The sequence below is a fragment of the Oncorhynchus mykiss genome, chromosome 5 (assembly GCF_057628025.1).
Source record: "Oncorhynchus mykiss isolate SJ-2025 chromosome 5, ASM5762802v1, whole genome shotgun sequence".
Taxonomy (NCBI): domain Eukaryota; kingdom Metazoa; phylum Chordata; class Actinopteri; order Salmoniformes; family Salmonidae; genus Oncorhynchus; species Oncorhynchus mykiss.
Window position 1 is genome coordinate 90,333,588 of NC_143026.1, and position 17,440 is coordinate 90,351,027.

The 17,440-nt window shown below is 42.7% G+C and overlaps 1 protein-coding gene across 1 annotated transcript in view; it reads right to left on the reverse strand.

Moving 5' to 3' along the window:
• The window catches only part of cp (ceruloplasmin), a 32,239-nt gene extending 15,459 nt beyond the window's left edge, over nucleotides 1-16,780 (reverse strand). Inside the window, exons 1-13 of the mRNA XM_090236329.1 lie at nucleotides 16,438-16,780; nucleotides 15,694-15,938; nucleotides 14,672-14,884; nucleotides 13,893-14,189; nucleotides 13,498-13,752; nucleotides 12,774-12,939; nucleotides 12,430-12,569; nucleotides 6,935-7,075; nucleotides 6,641-6,685; nucleotides 1,896-2,110; nucleotides 1,586-1,736; nucleotides 973-1,185; nucleotides 473-680 (exon numbers count right to left, since the gene is read on the reverse strand). Coding sequence (XP_090092455.1) covers nucleotides 473-680; nucleotides 973-1,185; nucleotides 1,586-1,736; nucleotides 1,896-2,110; nucleotides 6,641-6,685; nucleotides 6,935-7,075; nucleotides 12,430-12,569; nucleotides 12,774-12,939; nucleotides 13,498-13,752; nucleotides 13,893-14,189; nucleotides 14,672-14,884; nucleotides 15,694-15,938; nucleotides 16,438-16,595 — 2,447 coding nt within the window. The 5' untranslated portion in view covers nucleotides 16,596-16,780. The remainder of the gene's footprint in view (nucleotides 1-472; nucleotides 681-972; nucleotides 1,186-1,585; nucleotides 1,737-1,895; nucleotides 2,111-6,640; nucleotides 6,686-6,934; nucleotides 7,076-12,429; nucleotides 12,570-12,773; nucleotides 12,940-13,497; nucleotides 13,753-13,892; nucleotides 14,190-14,671; nucleotides 14,885-15,693; nucleotides 15,939-16,437) is intronic.
• Between the last annotated feature and the right edge of the window lie 660 nt (nucleotides 16,781-17,440).

Below are 17,440 nucleotides of genomic sequence, written 5' to 3' on the forward strand. Positions count from 1 at the left end.
GGGGTTAGGGTTATGGCTGGGGTTAGGGTTATGGCTGCGGTTAGGGTTATGGCTGCGGTTAGGGTTATGGCTGCGGTTAGGGTTATGGCTGGGGTTAGGGTTGAGCCGGGGTTAGGGTTGGGCCGGGGTTAAGGTTGGGCCGGGGTTAGGGTTATGGCTGGGGTTAGGGTTATGGCTGGGGTTAGGGTTATGGTTAGGGTTATGGTTAGGGTTATGGTTAGGGTTATGGCTGGGGTTAGGGTTATGGCTGCGGTTAGGGTTATGGCTGGGGTTAGGGTTATGGCTGGGGTTAGGGTTGAGCCGGGGTTAGGGTTGAGCCGGGGTTAGGGTTGGGCCGGGGTTAAGGTTGGGCCGGGGTTAGGGTTGAGCCGGGGTTAGGGTTGAGCCGGGGTTAGGGTTGAGCCGGGGTTAGGGTTGAGCTGGGGTTAGGGTTATGGCTGGGGTTGTGGACATGAAGCTACGGTTAGATTACCTCTGTGTGAGGCCATGGTACATCTCCTGTTCCCAGGTCCGGTTGGGGGAGTAGTCCCAGTCTATCTCCATGGCAGCAATGTAGTAGGTCTTCGAGTGGAGCATGATCTCTGACTGCCTGTTGAACATACTACACTTCTGCACAGTGTAGTTGGCCCTCATACCTCCCTGGTAATGGTCCGTCGTCTTGCACACCACCTCAAACTGACCTGGAGGGGGGGTAAACAAATGCATTGTCTGTCATTATAATTCATTTTAATTGATTTGCAATTAGAACAGAAGTGAACATTTACAATTCTGTCTTTCTGTCTGCCCCTCCTTCCATCCATCTCTCCATTAGTCCATCCGCCCATCCCTCTATTCATCCATCCACTCAGCCATCCCTCCTTCCTTCCATTCATTCCTTCATGCATCCCTCCATCTCTCCATTAGTCCATCCACCCATCTGTCCATCCCTCTATTCATCCACCCACTCATCCCTCCATGCATAATGTGTCTTACCCATGCTGTCTGGCTCCATCATGACAGTGTGGGAGATGTGAGGGAACACGTTCATGACGTCTTTGCGTGTCTCTCTGTAGATGAACCTGTTCCCTTCAAAGTATAGGCCGTGGATATCAGCCTCCGAGCCCAGGCCAGACAGGTGCCAAGACACCTTGTCCCCCTTACACATGGTCAGCCCTGGAAGGTTCCCATACATGTAGCCATTGATCGCTGTGGGAACAGGAAATGGAAAAGTTAGTGCCCTACAGAAGACCAGTGAGAGGTTGAAACGTGTTAGGTTGTTAGTAACTGCTCTGTGTTTTGGTGTTTACTTTTTTTTTATCCATAGGGAAATCCCATTACAATATAGGCTTTTTGAAAGTAACTGAGAAGGAATGAGTTTAATTACAACTTTGCCAAAGATGTATATGTTTTGTAGCTGAATTAGCATCACAGTTTAACAAGTTTCCATGATAGATCAGTGTTCTAAGGCTGGGTTTACACAAGCAGCCCAATTCTGAACTATTTCCACTAATTTGGTCTTTTGACCAATCAGATCAGCTGTTTTACAAATAGTTGAGTAAAAGACCAGAACTGGGCTGCGTGTGTAAACAAAGCCTAAAAGACTCACAGTGCATTTTGTTAGATTCCTGGAAGTCCTCGTCCTCCTTGTTGACAGTTTTGGGAGCCTTGGTAAACTGGTTAATGTTGTCATCCAGGAACCAGCTCAGGTTCTCATCAAACACTGTAGCCAGCATGTGGAACTCCTTGTTGACGTTTTTCTGAAATGGGAAATAGACGTGAAAATATTTGATGTGAGCGCTCTTGTCTGTATTTGACGTTTTTCTAATGCCAAGTCAGCTGATGAACACATTACCGATTCAATATTTCAACACACTGACAATAAAGGTATTCAATCCAATCCAATTCCATTTCTTTACCTGTTTCCCTTTCTTGAGGGTCTTTTTTTTGCAGACCAGGAGGGGTCCAACAAGGCCGGAGCTGGTGTCTTTCACAGGGTCCACGGCTGAGTAGTAGAAGTATGTAATGCAGTCTGCATCGTCCGCCACCGGCCCGCCACCCTTAGGGACCACCCACTCATAGGTGTGGGTGGTGCCTGGTTTGACCAGGGCTGCAGGGGGAGGGGTTACAGTTCCTGGAGGGTAGGGGTTTAGAGGTTAATAAGATAAAGATTCCATGGCTTGGTGATTAGTTGAATAAACGGTCTGTGTTACGGCAAAAACAGAAGGACCAGGATTTGAGCTGTCCCAGAAAACATGCCCACATTGCCAGCCACGTGGGCCCAATGCGGGCTAAAATATTGGCCCCATCTAGGCTGTCTACATTGGGCCGATGCGCCTTTTCTATTTTAATAGGAATTTATTTATAATATATTTATTACAATTTAATTCAATGCATAAATTTCATCATTTTACAAGCCTTCAAGGTGTTTAGGGAACGTGTTATATTGTATCAGAAAGACAACCAAATCTATCATGCATACACACTGCATATACACATACACACTGCATATACACATACACACTGCATATACACATACACACTGCATATACACATACACACTGCATACACACATACACACTGCATACACTGCATATACACTGCATATACACATATACACTGCATATACACATATACACTGCATATAAACATACACACTGCATACACACATATACACTGCATATACACTGCATATACACATACACACTGCATATACACATATACACTGCATATACACATGCACACTGCATATACACATATACACTGCATATACACATACACACTGCATATACACATACACACTGCATACACACATATACACTGCATATACACTGCATATACACATACACACTGCATATACACATATACACTGCATATACACATACACACTGCATATACACATATACACTGCATATACACATATACACAGCATATACACATACACTGCATATACACATACACACTGCATATACACTGCATATACACATATACACTGCATATACACACACTGCATATACACTGCATATACGCATATACACTGCATATACACTGCATATACACTGCATATACGCATATACACTGCATATACACATATACACTGCATATACACATACACTGCATATACACTGCATATACACATATACACTGCATATACACTGCATATACACATATACACTGCATATACACTGCATATACACATACACTGCATATACACATACACTGCATATACACTGCATATACACATATACACTGCATATACACATATACACTGCATATACACATATACACTGCATATACACATACACTGCATATACACTGCATATACACATATACACTGCATATACACATATACACTGCATATACACATATACACTGCATATACACATACACTGCATATACACATATACACTGCATATACACATACACTGCATATACACATATACACTGCATATACACATACACTGCATATACACTACATATACGCATATACACTGCATATACACTGCATATACACATATACACTGCATATACACATATACACTGCATATACACTGCATATACACTGCATATACACTGCACTGCATACACACTGCATATACACATATACACTGCATATACACTGCATATACACATATACACATATATACACATATACACTGCATATACACTGCATATACACTGCATATACACTGCATATACACTGCATATACACTGCATATACACTGCATATACACACACACTGCATATACACTGCATATACACACACACTGCATATACACTGCATATACACACACACTGCATATACACTGCATATACACATATACATTCCTAATATTGAGTTGCACCCTCTTTTTGCCCTCAGAACAGCCTCAATTTGTCAGGTCATGGACTCTACAAGGTGTTGAAAGCGTTCCACAGGGACGCTGGCCCATGTTGGCTGGATGTACTTTGAGTGGCGGCCCATTCTTGATACACATGGGAATCTGTTGATCTTTTTAAACCCCCACAGCGTTGCAGTTCTTGACAGACTCAAACCGTGTGCGCCTGGCACCTACTGTACTACCAGACCCCGTTCAAAGGCACTTCAATATGTTGTCTTTCCCATTCACCCTCTGAATGGCACACGTACACAATCCATGCCTCAATTGTCTCAAGGCTTAAAAATCTTTCTTTAACCTGTCTCCTCCCCTTCATCTCCACTGATTTGAAGTGGATTTAACAGGTGACATCAATAAGGGATCATAGATTTCACCTTGATTCACTTGATCAGTCTATGTCATGGAAACAGCAGATGTTCCTAATGTTTTGTACACTGTTTTTTTTTTTAACAAGATGTGACATGCACTTATTTAAAGAGGCAATCAACAGTTGAAACAATAACAAAGTCCAACAATAGTAAATCCAAGGGATGGGGCTGGAGAAATGTGAACATTCTCAAATTCATGGACAGAGCTATGGATTCAAGGACTGACCATCCATGACATCAACATTATAGTTTTAACCATGTTGTGAGGCTATACAGTGTTTGTTTATATTTACTTTGTTTTACTCCTTTGTTTACAAACAAAGGAGTAAAACAATCTTATATTTTGGGTTCTGATGGGGTGTGACAGTTGAACTAAGCTCATGAGGCATTTATAAGTTATGTTCTTGAAGAATCAATGAGAACCTACAGTAGCGTTCATTTATAAGTCCAAACATTGAGGTAGTAACTACAGATTGCCCCTTTAGGAACTTTTTAAAGACTGCATCATTGACAGTGTACAAGATCGAAGAACATTGGCCATCACACATCAGAACACAGACACTCAGTAAAAAAAACGAGATTGTGAGAACTGTGTGCTAACCACACCCCAAAATATTCGAATGAGCCCCCGCCTTTAGCTGGACTTGGTGTGGGCTAGCCTCTATTCGGCTGGTGTGGGCTAACACGTGCTGCGCTTGGTCTGGGCTGGGCCTGGTGTGGGCTAGCCTGGCCTGGGCTTGGTGTGGGCTGGGCCTGGTGTGGGATAGCCTGGGCTGGGCCTGGTGTGGGCTAGCCTGAGCTGGACTTGGTGTGGGCTAGCATGTGCTGGGCTTGGTGTGGGCTAGCATGTGCTGGGCTTGGTGTGGGCTAGCATGTGCTGGGCTTGGTGTGGGCTAGCATGTGCTGGGCTTGGTGTGGGCTAGCATGTGCTGGGCTTGGTGTGGGCTAGCCTGTGCTGGGAAGTTGTAGGCTAGCCGTGTTGGGCTTGGATTAGGCTGGCCCATGTTGAGGTGGTGTTGGCTAGTCTGTGTGAAAGGTTGGTGTAGGCGATCCCGTGTTGGGCTGATGTGGGATTGGTGTAAGCTAGCCTGTGTTGAGCTTGTTGTGGGCTAGCCCAATATTGGGCTGCTGTGGGCTTGGTGTGGGCTAGCCCATGCCCATCTTGCCCACCAAATAGCCACACAGGGCCAATGGGGTCATGTTTTCTGGGTATCTTTCTCTGATACTGCCCTTCTCTGTGTCAAGACTGCTCTTCTCTGTGTTACGGAGGCTCTCTGCCAGAGCGACTCTCTCTCGTCTGTTCTCATCCTCCTAGATCTGCTGCCTTTGACACCGTGAACCATCAGTTCCTCCTCTCCTCAGGGCTGGACGTCTCAGGCTCTGCACACTCCTGGATTGCATCCTACTTGGCAGACCTCTCCTAGCAGATGACGTGGAGAGGATCTGTGTCTGCACCACGTACTCTCACATGTGGTATTCCCCAAGGCTCGGGTTCTAGGCCCTCTCCTATTGCCTCTATACACCAAGTAACTCGGCCCTATCATATCTTCACATGGGGAGGAATACCTTTCGTGAACTAACGCTTTAGTTTTTCGTCTTACTAGCTCTGACTTTGCTGATATCTACTTTTTTGAGGAAAAATGTCCTTACTATGACTGTGATATGTGGTTGTCCAACCCAGCTACAGCATCTTAACTTCACTTACTGTAAGTCACTCTGGATAAGAGTGTCTGCTAAATGACTAACATGTAAATGTAAAATTGGGCCTACGGTCATAATAGATTCTGTGCTTATTCTGGGCAGGTGTAAATGTGTGTACACTGCCAGCAGGACTCAGTAACTAACCAGCCACTACTGTAGCTAATGTCCTAGGTTCCACTGTCTTAGACTTTACACTGTGGATGTCTAGCATCACTACCTAGCAAGAGCAAACGAAGTGACATTGTTTAGTTTTATTTGGACCGAGTTTGGTGAGAGAAAGCTCCTGGTGACCAAACATAAAACATCCCTGGCCAGCTGGCCGGGTCCCCACCTCTTCCTCAGTGTGGCTGAACACCTGCAGGAACTGGAGACCAGGTTTTGGGGTCAATTCTATTTCAATTCAGAAAGTAAGGGCTCGATTCAATCCGTAGTGCTGAAGATCTGTGCTGTAGCATCATTTCCATTTAAAGGTCATTTTCTGACATATGCAGCGTTTACAATGAATGCAGTCTCCGCGAACGATGGCACACTGCCTTTACATTTACATCACGCTGTAGCGCCGATCGTTAGTGCTACGGATTGAATCGGGCCCGTTGAAAAGCATTGAATAAAGTTGGAACTCCAATTGACTGGCATTGAAATGAAATTGACCCTTGCTGGATACTGTAGTTCTATAAAAAAAATATATAAAAAATAGGCATAAATGAGCGTACTTACTCGTCTCCTTCTTGAGTTCTCTGAGTTTTTTGGCAGTGTAGGATTCTGTGAAAGCATTACGAGCGTTAATTGATGGTAATGAGACATTTGTCACTGAAAGGAAACTTTTTTTTTTTACAACAAAAATAACGTTAAACGGTGTTGTCTTGAAAAAAAAAAGGAGAGTCGCACACTCTAGGAGCTCAGATGTAAATAATTGTATAACCAACGTTTCGACAGACACCAGCTGTCTTCATCAGGGTGTTGACTTAACATATAATTAATAATCATCACTCGTGTTTTACAGCCTCTAACCTTCCAGTTCGTTATAGTAGAGAGTCCCTGACTGCTCGACGCTGTACTGCACGCCATGTGGCTGCATGGAGAAAGGACGGCTGGCCTTGTTCTTAAACACCACCTTGATGGTGTCTTCCTCCTCGGCCCTGATCACAGGACCTGCAACACACACGGCAGCCATTCAGTCATTAATACATTTGTAGAAATATGCAATTTAGCAGTCGCTTTTATCCAAAGTAACAAAAAGTATGCATGCATAGAAAATAAATAAATGACATTTGGGTGGTCCCGGGTATCGATCCCACTATCCAGGTGTTGCCATGATCTACCATGTATTATAAACTGGGTGGTTCAAGCCCTGAATGCTGATTGGCTGACAGCCGTGGTATATCAGACTGTATGCCACGGGCATGACAAAACATGTATTTTTTACTGCTCTAATTACATTGGTAACCAGTTTTATAATAGCAATAAGGCACCTCGGAGGTTTGTGGTATATGGCCAATATACCACGGCTAAGGGCTGTATCCAGGCACTCCGCGTTGCGTCATGCTTAAAAGAACAGCCCACAGCTCTGGTATATTTGCCATATACCACAAACCTCCGGGGTGCAATTGCTTAAATCTACAGAGGACCCACTACAAGACTTAAGGGATAGTTCTCCTACTCCCGGAGCAACAGAATCAACCTGCAGTATGAGGGAACTACAGTGACTAGTGAAAGTCTACACATCCATTGCATAGTCTTCACATTTTATAAATTACCTCTAAAAAGGGATTCAATTGGATTTACAGAGTTAGAGGCATAAATATCACCAAAAATGCTAACCACCCATGTTATTGGTGAGAGGTTAGCATGTTTTCGGGGCATGATCTTTGTGCCTCTGTAACTTTCTCTCTCATCATTATTCATGATTAATTTATGATTATCTGTAGTCAGGGAGGCATCCACATTAATGTGAAAGCGTTCAGAGACATATTCTGTTCTTATTTACAATAAAAAGTGACTTCAAAATGACACAATTCATTATTACCCAATTTATTTATTTTTTTGGATTTAACCTTTATTTAACTAAGCAAGTCAGTTAAGAACAAATTCTTATTTGCAATGATGGCCTACCAAAAGGCCTCCTGCGGGGACAGGGGCCTGGGATTAAATATTTAAAAAGTACAATATAAATATAGGACAAAACACACATCACAACAAGAGAGACAACATTACCTAAAGACAACAAAATAGCAAGGCAGCAACACATGACAACACAGCATGGTAGCAACACAACATGACAACAACATGGTAGCAACACAAAACAGGGTACAAACATTATTGGGGACAGTCAACAGCACAAAGGGCAAGAAGGTAGACACAACAATACATCACGCAAAGCAGCCACAACTGTCAGTAAGAGTGTCCATGATTGAGTCTTTGAATGAAGAGATTGAGACAAAACTGTCCAGTTTGAGTGTTTGTTGCAGCTCGTTCCAGTCGCTAGCTGTAGCGAACTGAAAAGACGAGCGACCCAGGGATGTGTGTGCTTTGGGGATTTTTAACAGAATATGACTGGCAGAACAGGTGTTGTATGTGGAGGATGAGGGCTGCAGTAGATATCTCAGATATGGGGAGTGAGGCCTAAGAGGGTTTTATAAATAAGCATCAACCAGTGGGTCTTGTGATGGGTACACAGAGATGACCAGTTTACGGAGGAGTATAGAGTGCAGTGATGTGTCCTATAAGGAGCATTGGTGGCAAATCTGATGGCCGAATGGTGAAGAACATCTAGCCGCTCGAGAGCACCCTTACCTGCCGATCAATAAATGATGTCTCCGTAATCTAGCATGGGTAGGATGGTCATCTGAATCAGGGTTAGTTTGGCTGCTGCGGTGAAAGAGGAGCGATTACAATAGAGGAAGTGCACGCTGACCAAGTCGCCAGGTGCACGGTGTTTCCTCCGACACATTGGTGCGGCTGGCTTCCGGGTTGGATGCGCGCTGTGTTAAGAAGCAGTGCGGCTTGGTTGGGTTGTGTATCGGAAGACTTTCGACCTTTGTCTCTCCTGAGCCCATACGGGAGTTGTAGCAATGAGATAAGATAGTAACTACTAAACAATTGGATACCACGAAATTGGGCTAAAAATAATAATAATAATACATTTGGTTGGGAATTATTGATGGACAGAAATATTAAAACCTTGTCTGTAATTTTCAAGCAGATTTAAGTCAGGACTGACTTAAACAAGAGCATAATAATTGACAAGAGCATAATAATTGACAAGAGCATAATAATTGACAAGAGCATAATAATTGACTGGACTAAATTGTTTTTGGTATCTTTAAGTTTGTTTTCAGTGTACTAAACTAAACTTTGTTGATTTGATGATGTTTAAGTTGAAATGGTGCCGAAATAGTGGAGGCAGTGCTCCTGTTGTCTTTGTGCTGACTTGTGGGTAACTCTGAGGTTGTAAATCAGTAGTTGTTCAGTAAACTGTTGAAAATATTAACTTGCGTGACCACGCTGCAGGTCATATAACTGTTTGTTACATGCAATATTTGCTTTGTGGACTTCACCACAGATGTTGCGCTCCGGGTTTTGTGATGAAACAAACAAATGTGTAGTTGAATTGATTCTACCACTGCGTGACTGTTGTCTTTTTGTTGTCACGGCCTTATTGTATATCATGGTGGCGTGTGAATGAATGGGTTGAAGAGCAAACGCCGCAAATATCGCAACAGATTTAATATGGAATTTTTACTGGCTTGGCTTGGCTTCCTCAGTGATTTTACCCACGCACCGCTACGGCTGATTTACACCTTTTGGAAAGCCCTTCTGGTGTGTCTTTGGCATAAAAATTGGTGTAATTGTCCCTGGGCTTTGCTCCTTTCATATTTCTTCTGATCCTGACAAACTCCCAAGTCCTTGCAAATGACAAGCATACCCATAACATAATGCTGCCACCCCAATACTTGAAAATACAGAGGGTTTCACACTGTGTTGTATTGGATTTGACCCAAACCTGTCGTTAATGTCTTTGCCATGTTGTCTTGCAGTACTTCTTAACGGCCTTGTTGCACACAGAATGGATGATTTGGAGTGGAATTTTTAACACAGGCTTGCGGCATTTATCATGTTATGGGTATGCTTGTCACCAACAGGGGAGTTTGTTAGGATAAAAATAAATATGAAAGGAGCAAAGCCCAGGTAAAAAGTTCAAACTTGTCTCAGTCTTTTGATTTTGAAAAAAATCAATGAATATAGGTTTCCCTAAGAGTTTTTCGAACATTATTCAAAATGATTCACAGCCATAATGGCTGTCAACAGTGCATCCACCAAGTATTAACTCAGGGGTGTGGAGACATCAAATAAAATGTTATTCACATATTCACATGTCACATGCTGACTTACATACCCTTTCCCAACAATACAGAGAGAAAGAAAATAGAAAAAGAAAAGTAATAATTCGTAATAATAAATACACAATGGCTCTATTACATGGGGTACCAGTACAGAGTCGAAGTGCAGGGGTACGAGGTGATTTGAGGTAGACACTGTATGTACATATATAACTAGGAGTAATACTGTATGTACATATATAACTAGGAGTAATACTGTATGCACATATATAACTAGGAGTAATACTGTATGCACATATATAACTAGGAGTAATACTGTATGCACACATATAACTAGGAGTAATACTGTATGCACATATATAACTAGGAGTAATACTGTATGTACATATAACTAGGAGTAATACTGTATGTACATATATAACTAGGAGTAATACTGTATGCACATATATAACTAGGAGTAATACTGTATGCACATATAACTAGGAGTAATACTGTATGTACATATAACTAGGAGTAATACTGTATGTACATATATAACTAGGAGTAATACTGTATACACATATATAACTAGGAGTAATACTGTATGTACATATATAACTAGGAGTAATACTGTATGCACATATATAACTAGGAGTAATACTGTATGCACATATATAACTAGGAGTAATACTGTATGCACATATATAACTAGGAGTAATACTGTATGCACACATATAACTAGGAGTAATACTGTATACACATATATAACTAGGAGTAATACTGTATGCACATATATAACTAGGAGTAATACTGTATGCACATATATAACTAGGAGTAATACTGTATACACATATATAACTAGGAGTAATACTGTATGCACATATATAACTAGGAGTAATACTGTATGCACATATATAACTAGGAGTAATACTGTATGCACATATATAACTAGGAGTAATACTGTATGCACATATATAACTAGGAGTAATACTGTATGCACACATATAACTAGGAGTAATACTGTATACACACATATAACTAGGAGTAATACTGTATGCACACATATAACTAGGAGTAATACTGTATACACATATATAACTAGGAGTAATACTGTATGCACATATATAACTAGGAGTAATACTGTATGCACATATAACTAGGAGTAATACTGTATGCACATATATAACTAGGAGTAATACTGTATGCACACATATAACTAGGAGTAATACTGTATGCACATATAACTAGGAGTAATACTGTATGCACATATATAACTAGGAGTAATACTGTATGTACATATAACTAGGAGTAATACTGTATACACATATAACTAGGAGTAATACTGTATACACACATATAACTAGGAGTAATACTGTATGTACATATAACTAGGAGTAATACTGTATGTACATATAACTAGGAGTATAATGACAGATGATAAACAGTAGCAGCAGCAGATGTGATGAGTTTTAAAAAAGTTAGTGCAAAAACGGTCAATGCAGATCGTCTGGTTAGCTATTTAACTAACTGTTTAGCAGGCTTATGGCTTGGGGTTTGAAGCTGTTCAGGGTCCTGTTGGTCCTGCATTGGTACCACTTGCCGTGCGGTTGCAGAGAGAACAGACTACGACTTGTGGGTGGCAGGAGTATTTGACCATTTTTACACCGCCTGGTATATAGATCCTGGATGGCAGGGAGCTCTGCCCCAGTGATGTACTGGGCCGTACGCACTACCCTCTGTAGCGCCTTGCCAAGTAGCCACCATACCAGGCGGTGATGCAGCCAGTCAAGATGCTCTCAATGGTGCAGCTGTATAACTTTTTGAGGATCTGAGGACCCATTCTCAATCTTTTCAGCGTCCTGAGGGGAAAGAGGCATTGCCGTGCCTTCTTCACGACTGTGTTGGTGTGTGTCAACCATGATAGATCCTTAGTGATTTCAACACTGAGGAACTTGAAGCTCTCGACCCGCTCCACTAGAGCCCGTCGATTTGAATGATCAATCAATCAATACATCCTATTTTGTTTTTTTATTCATTTGGACAGTTTTATATAATTTTTCTTTCACTTTGTAAATGTGGAGTAGGTTGTGTAGATCGATAGGAATTTTTAAAAATGTAATCCCTTTTTAGATTTAATTTCAAGGCAGCATAATGTGAAGACAGTGCAAGGGGTGTGTAGTACATTACCCAGAATCCCTAGGTGCAACTCCTCAGGTGTTCTCTCCTTTTGCACGGTGAAGGTGTTGTCTGTGTACTCCTTGTACTGGACCTTCTTATATTTCCCGCCAATACGATCGTTACCCCTCTGGAAAAACGTCTCTGAATCACTGAGGACATTCAGGAGGGACAAAGAACATGGTACCAGTCAGATCAGCACCAATACAAGACCAGAAAACAAAACCTTCTGTCCATTTCTATATTTTTTGGGGACCAGGTTTAAATTGGTAATGGGCAATAGTTACGCACTCAAAAATCCCTTTTCAACTCAAACCAAATGCGCCCGAACCACAGACGACAGTGGTGTTACTGACCCGTCTGTGTTCAGAGGTTTCCCTGTGCCGTGGTTGACCTGTGAGGGGGCATAGTCCCACAGCACCTCCTCGGCAGCGATGAAGTACTCCCTCACCTCCCCGTTGGGCCGCGGCTTGTGGACGGCGGGGAAACACTTCTTGACCTCGAAGAGGGCCTGCATGCCCGCTGAGGTGGAGGAAAATCAGAGGAAGACAATCACTTTATCCTATTGGACACAGACGTCAGTTTAACGTCTAGTTTTTGATTTACATTTGACTGAATTGTCAACTAACGTGAAATCAACCAAAAATGTCACCATGTCATTGGATTTCGGTTCAGAGTTGGGCGAAGAAAGGATATTCCTTTACACTGAGGAACGTTTTGCAAATCCAATCCGTTTTCCTCGTTGATTCAACGTCATTGCATTGAATTGTTTGTTTGAAGTCATGTGGAAACGGCGTTGATTCAACCGGTTTGTGTCCAGCGGGATGTTACATTAACTCGGACTCGGAATGTTCACTCTGTGGCATGTCTTGTAACTTGTTGGGGAGTTGTTGTACTACCCTCTGATTGGCTGTCTATCTGGGCCCTAAGAATCTCGGAGTAGGTGATTCATTTTAACCTTCTAGATCTTTATTATTAATAGCATATGGCAAGGGAACACCTGGTCCTACAATGGATCAGAAGCCTATTCTCTGAGATGCTTATTGGATACAGTCCCTGGCTTGTGAAATACATACATACCCATTAGGTGGTCGTTGACCTGGCAGCTCAGCAGCCAGTGACCAGGGTTGTCAGCGGTCATCTCCACATTGGTGAATGTGGCTGGGAACAAGCTGACCGCGTCAGTGTGGTGACCAAGGTTGGTCAGGATCTGGCCATGAAAGAACACTGAATGGATGTCCACCTCATTGCCCATGCCAATCAGGTGCCAGTGGATCTTGTTTCCGACACACATGCTCAGGTCAGGCAGGTTGCCGTAGACAAAGCCATTGATCGCTGCAAAACAGTGGACACACTGTGTTAGTGGCCTATGATCTCATAGGCTTTGTGCGTTGTTTAGCGTTTGTGTGTGTGTGTGTGTGTGTGTGTGTGTGTGTGTGTGTGTGTGTAAGTGTTATTTACGTTAATAATCTCACAGTGCATCAGGTTGCTCTCCTGGAAGGCTTCATCATCTTTGTCTACTTTAGTTGTGGGTTGTTGTGGGCTGTTGGCTGCTGTTGATGGCTGTTGTGGGCTGTTGGCTGCTGTTGATGGCTGTTGTGGGCTGTTGGCTGCTGTTGATGGCTGTTGTGGGCTGTTGGCTGCTGTTGATGGCTGAGTGCAGTAGGTCTTGATGTTGTCGTCCAGGTACCAGCTCATGTTCTCGTCCGACACAGTGAACATCAGGACGTACGAGTAGTCTGCTGCCTTGTCACCATAGACATCCAGGGTACCTGCGCATCTCAGAAATAAACATCCATGTACATGATTACATACTATGGCCTTTATGACACAGGGAGATGGTGTGTGTTCTCTCTTCTGTAATCTCAGGATCACTGTCGACACAATGGGCTAATAACACTATACATAAAACTCAAATAGTTTTTTTAATTTTTTTTAAAAAATTTTGTATTTTTATTTAACCTTTATTTAACTAGGCAAGTCAGTTAAGAACAAATTCTTATTTACAATGACGGCCTACGCCGGCCAAACCTGGACGACGCTGGGCCTATGGGACTTTTAATCACGGCCGGTTGTGATACAGCCTTGAATCTAACCAGGGTGTCTGTAGTGACGCCTCAAGCACTGAGATACAGTCCCATAGATCGCTGTGCCACTCGGGGGCTCCAGTGGTGCAACATGTTGTTGTTCAAAACCAGATCAGACCTCCTACTGTACACAACCAGCGTTTAGGTGCCTGATAAGAAGCCTGTACCTTTTTTACAGATGATGAGGGGTCCAACAAGTCCTGAGGCGATGTCTTGAGGTGCGTGGAGGTGGGAGTGATAGGCGCGTGCCAGGCAGTTGGTGTCATCCTTGGTGGGGGCGTGGGTGTCGCTCAGGACCCACACGTAAGTGTAGCTCTTCCCAGGATCCACCCGGTCGTCATGTTTCTCCGCATCCGTCGTCTCGTCCGGGTACAAAGCACCTGGCAATATAGGAGTTATCTGGATCAGTGACTGACTTCAATTTGGGAGTTATCTGGATCAGTGACTGACTTCAATATGGGAGTTATCTGGATCAGTGACTGACTTCAATATGTCTTGGGGGGGGGAGGGGGGGGGGGGGTGGTGTATTTTGACACTTTATTGAGATAGTATGTAAATACGATGGGGATACAGGCAGGTGGGAAAGGTGGACGCAGGGATTGAATCCCGGTCCCCATCATGTGACTTGTGCCAGGAGTATTACCCACCCCACCCCACTCACTACAGGTTTCACATTAGAGGGTGTCACTCCCACTCACTACAGGATTCACATTAGAGGGTGTCACCCCCACTCACTACAGGATTCACATTAGAGGGTGTCACCCCCACTCACTACAGGATTCACATTAGAGGGTGTCACTTCACTCACTACAGGATTCACATTAGAGGGTGTCACTCCCACTCACTACAGGATTCACATTAGAGGGTGTCACCCCCACTCACTACAGGATTCACATTAGAGGGTGTCACTCCTACTCACTACAGGATTCACATTAGAGGGTGTCACCCCCACTCACTACAGGATTCACATTAGAGGGTGTCACTTCACTCACTACATTCATAAGATTCACATTCCATGATCTACAGACGGCTCTCCACTCCATAATTAATAGGGCAACACAATCCATCATCTCTGTTGCCTGCAGTTATGGCAAATGTCCATTTTGTCTTGGAGGTTTTGCGTTGATAATTAAATAGGATATTCTTTCCTCTATTCTACTATTCTAGACACCTATCCACATCCACTCACCCTCACTGGTCTTGTTGTACATGATTCCATGGGAGTGGATGGAGTAGGCCCTAGTGGCCATGTTCTTCAGGTGGACCTTGATCACGTCCCCTTCCTCAGCCGACATCACAGGGCCCAGGAAGCCCAGCCACTTGGGCTTGGTTATCTCCTTTGTGTAGGTGGCGTCCGTGTACTGCAGGTAAACTGCTTTCTTGTACACACTGCCGATTCTCTGGGGCCCGCGCTCCAGGAACGTAGCAGCGTGTCTGTCGTGGAGAGAGAGTGGGGTTAGATGAGACATAATTAACATTTATACACACGCAAGGGACTATTGAATGGATTCATCGCAAAAAAAAAAGTATACATAGTTTACAATCTATATTACTTTTAAAATATATATATATATATATATATATATAATAATCTAAATATTCTTCCACTTTTGACAGGATTTTGTGTAGATCGACGACAATTTTTTTTTTTTACAATTAAATCAGTTTTAATCTCACTTTGTCACACAACAAAATGTTGAACTAGTCAAGAGGTGTGAATACTTACTGAAGACTCTGTATAATGTAGATTTCACTGTAGTATATTATACAGGAAATACTGTGTTCAACGAATTCCTAAAACACTCCTATCATAACTTCCCTAAACTTCTACATATACAGTCTGTGTGTGTGTGTGTGTGTATATATAGTAGGCCCTAAATATATTATATTATATTTTATTACTTCTTCATGACAGTTGTACTGAATTACTCACTCATCTTCCTTCAGCAGTTTGTTGAGGATTATGTTTTTCCCAGCGGGAGCGTAATCCCACTGAATCTCCTGAATCCCGATAAAATATTCCCGTGTGATACAGAACACAGTGGTGAAGCAGCCCAGCAGAAGGAACAGGATCGCTGTAGAACTCCCCATTTTGGCTCCAGACCGTCAGATGACTTTTTTTTGTTACAGAACTCACAGCCTTTTATAGATACTGGGGTGATGGGTCCACACGGCCAATCACAAACAGGCAATGTGACCTCACACAAACACACACAGATGCAGCATTTCCAGACCTTTGACCTGGAGAAGACCATCACTTATTTTCACCTACACACACTAACATTGGTTTTACTCTCCAAGTGGAGACCAAATAAACATATTCTCATTCAAAATCCTATTTTCACTAACTGAACCTTAACCCCAAACCCCTAACCCTAAACTGAACCCCTAATACTAACCCTAAACCTAACCAAATAAACGTATTCTCATTCAAAATCCTATTTTCACTAACTGAACCTTAACCCCAAACCCCTAACCCTAAACTGAACCCCTAATACTAACCCTAAACCTAACCCTAAACTGAACCCCTAATACTAACCCCTAACCCTAAACTGAACCCCTAATACTAACCCTAAACCTAACCCTAAACTGAACCCCTAATACTAACCCTAAAACCCCTAACCCTAAACTGAACCCCTAATACTAACCCTAAACCCCTAACCCTAAACTGAACCCCTAATACTAACCCTAAACCTAACTCCTGAGCCTAAAATATAATTTTTTCCTTTTGGGGTCAGGCAAAATGTCCTAATTTCTGTGTTTTTTCTTGTTTTACTATCCTTGTGAGGACTTTTGGAACTTTAAAGGATAGTAAAGTTAGACAACAAACACTGGCCACTGTGTACATGATTCTACCCATTGTTACTTTGTCTACCAAATCCACAAAGAGAGCTTTATTTCTGACAACAATGGCCAATCACATCGTAGGACAATGA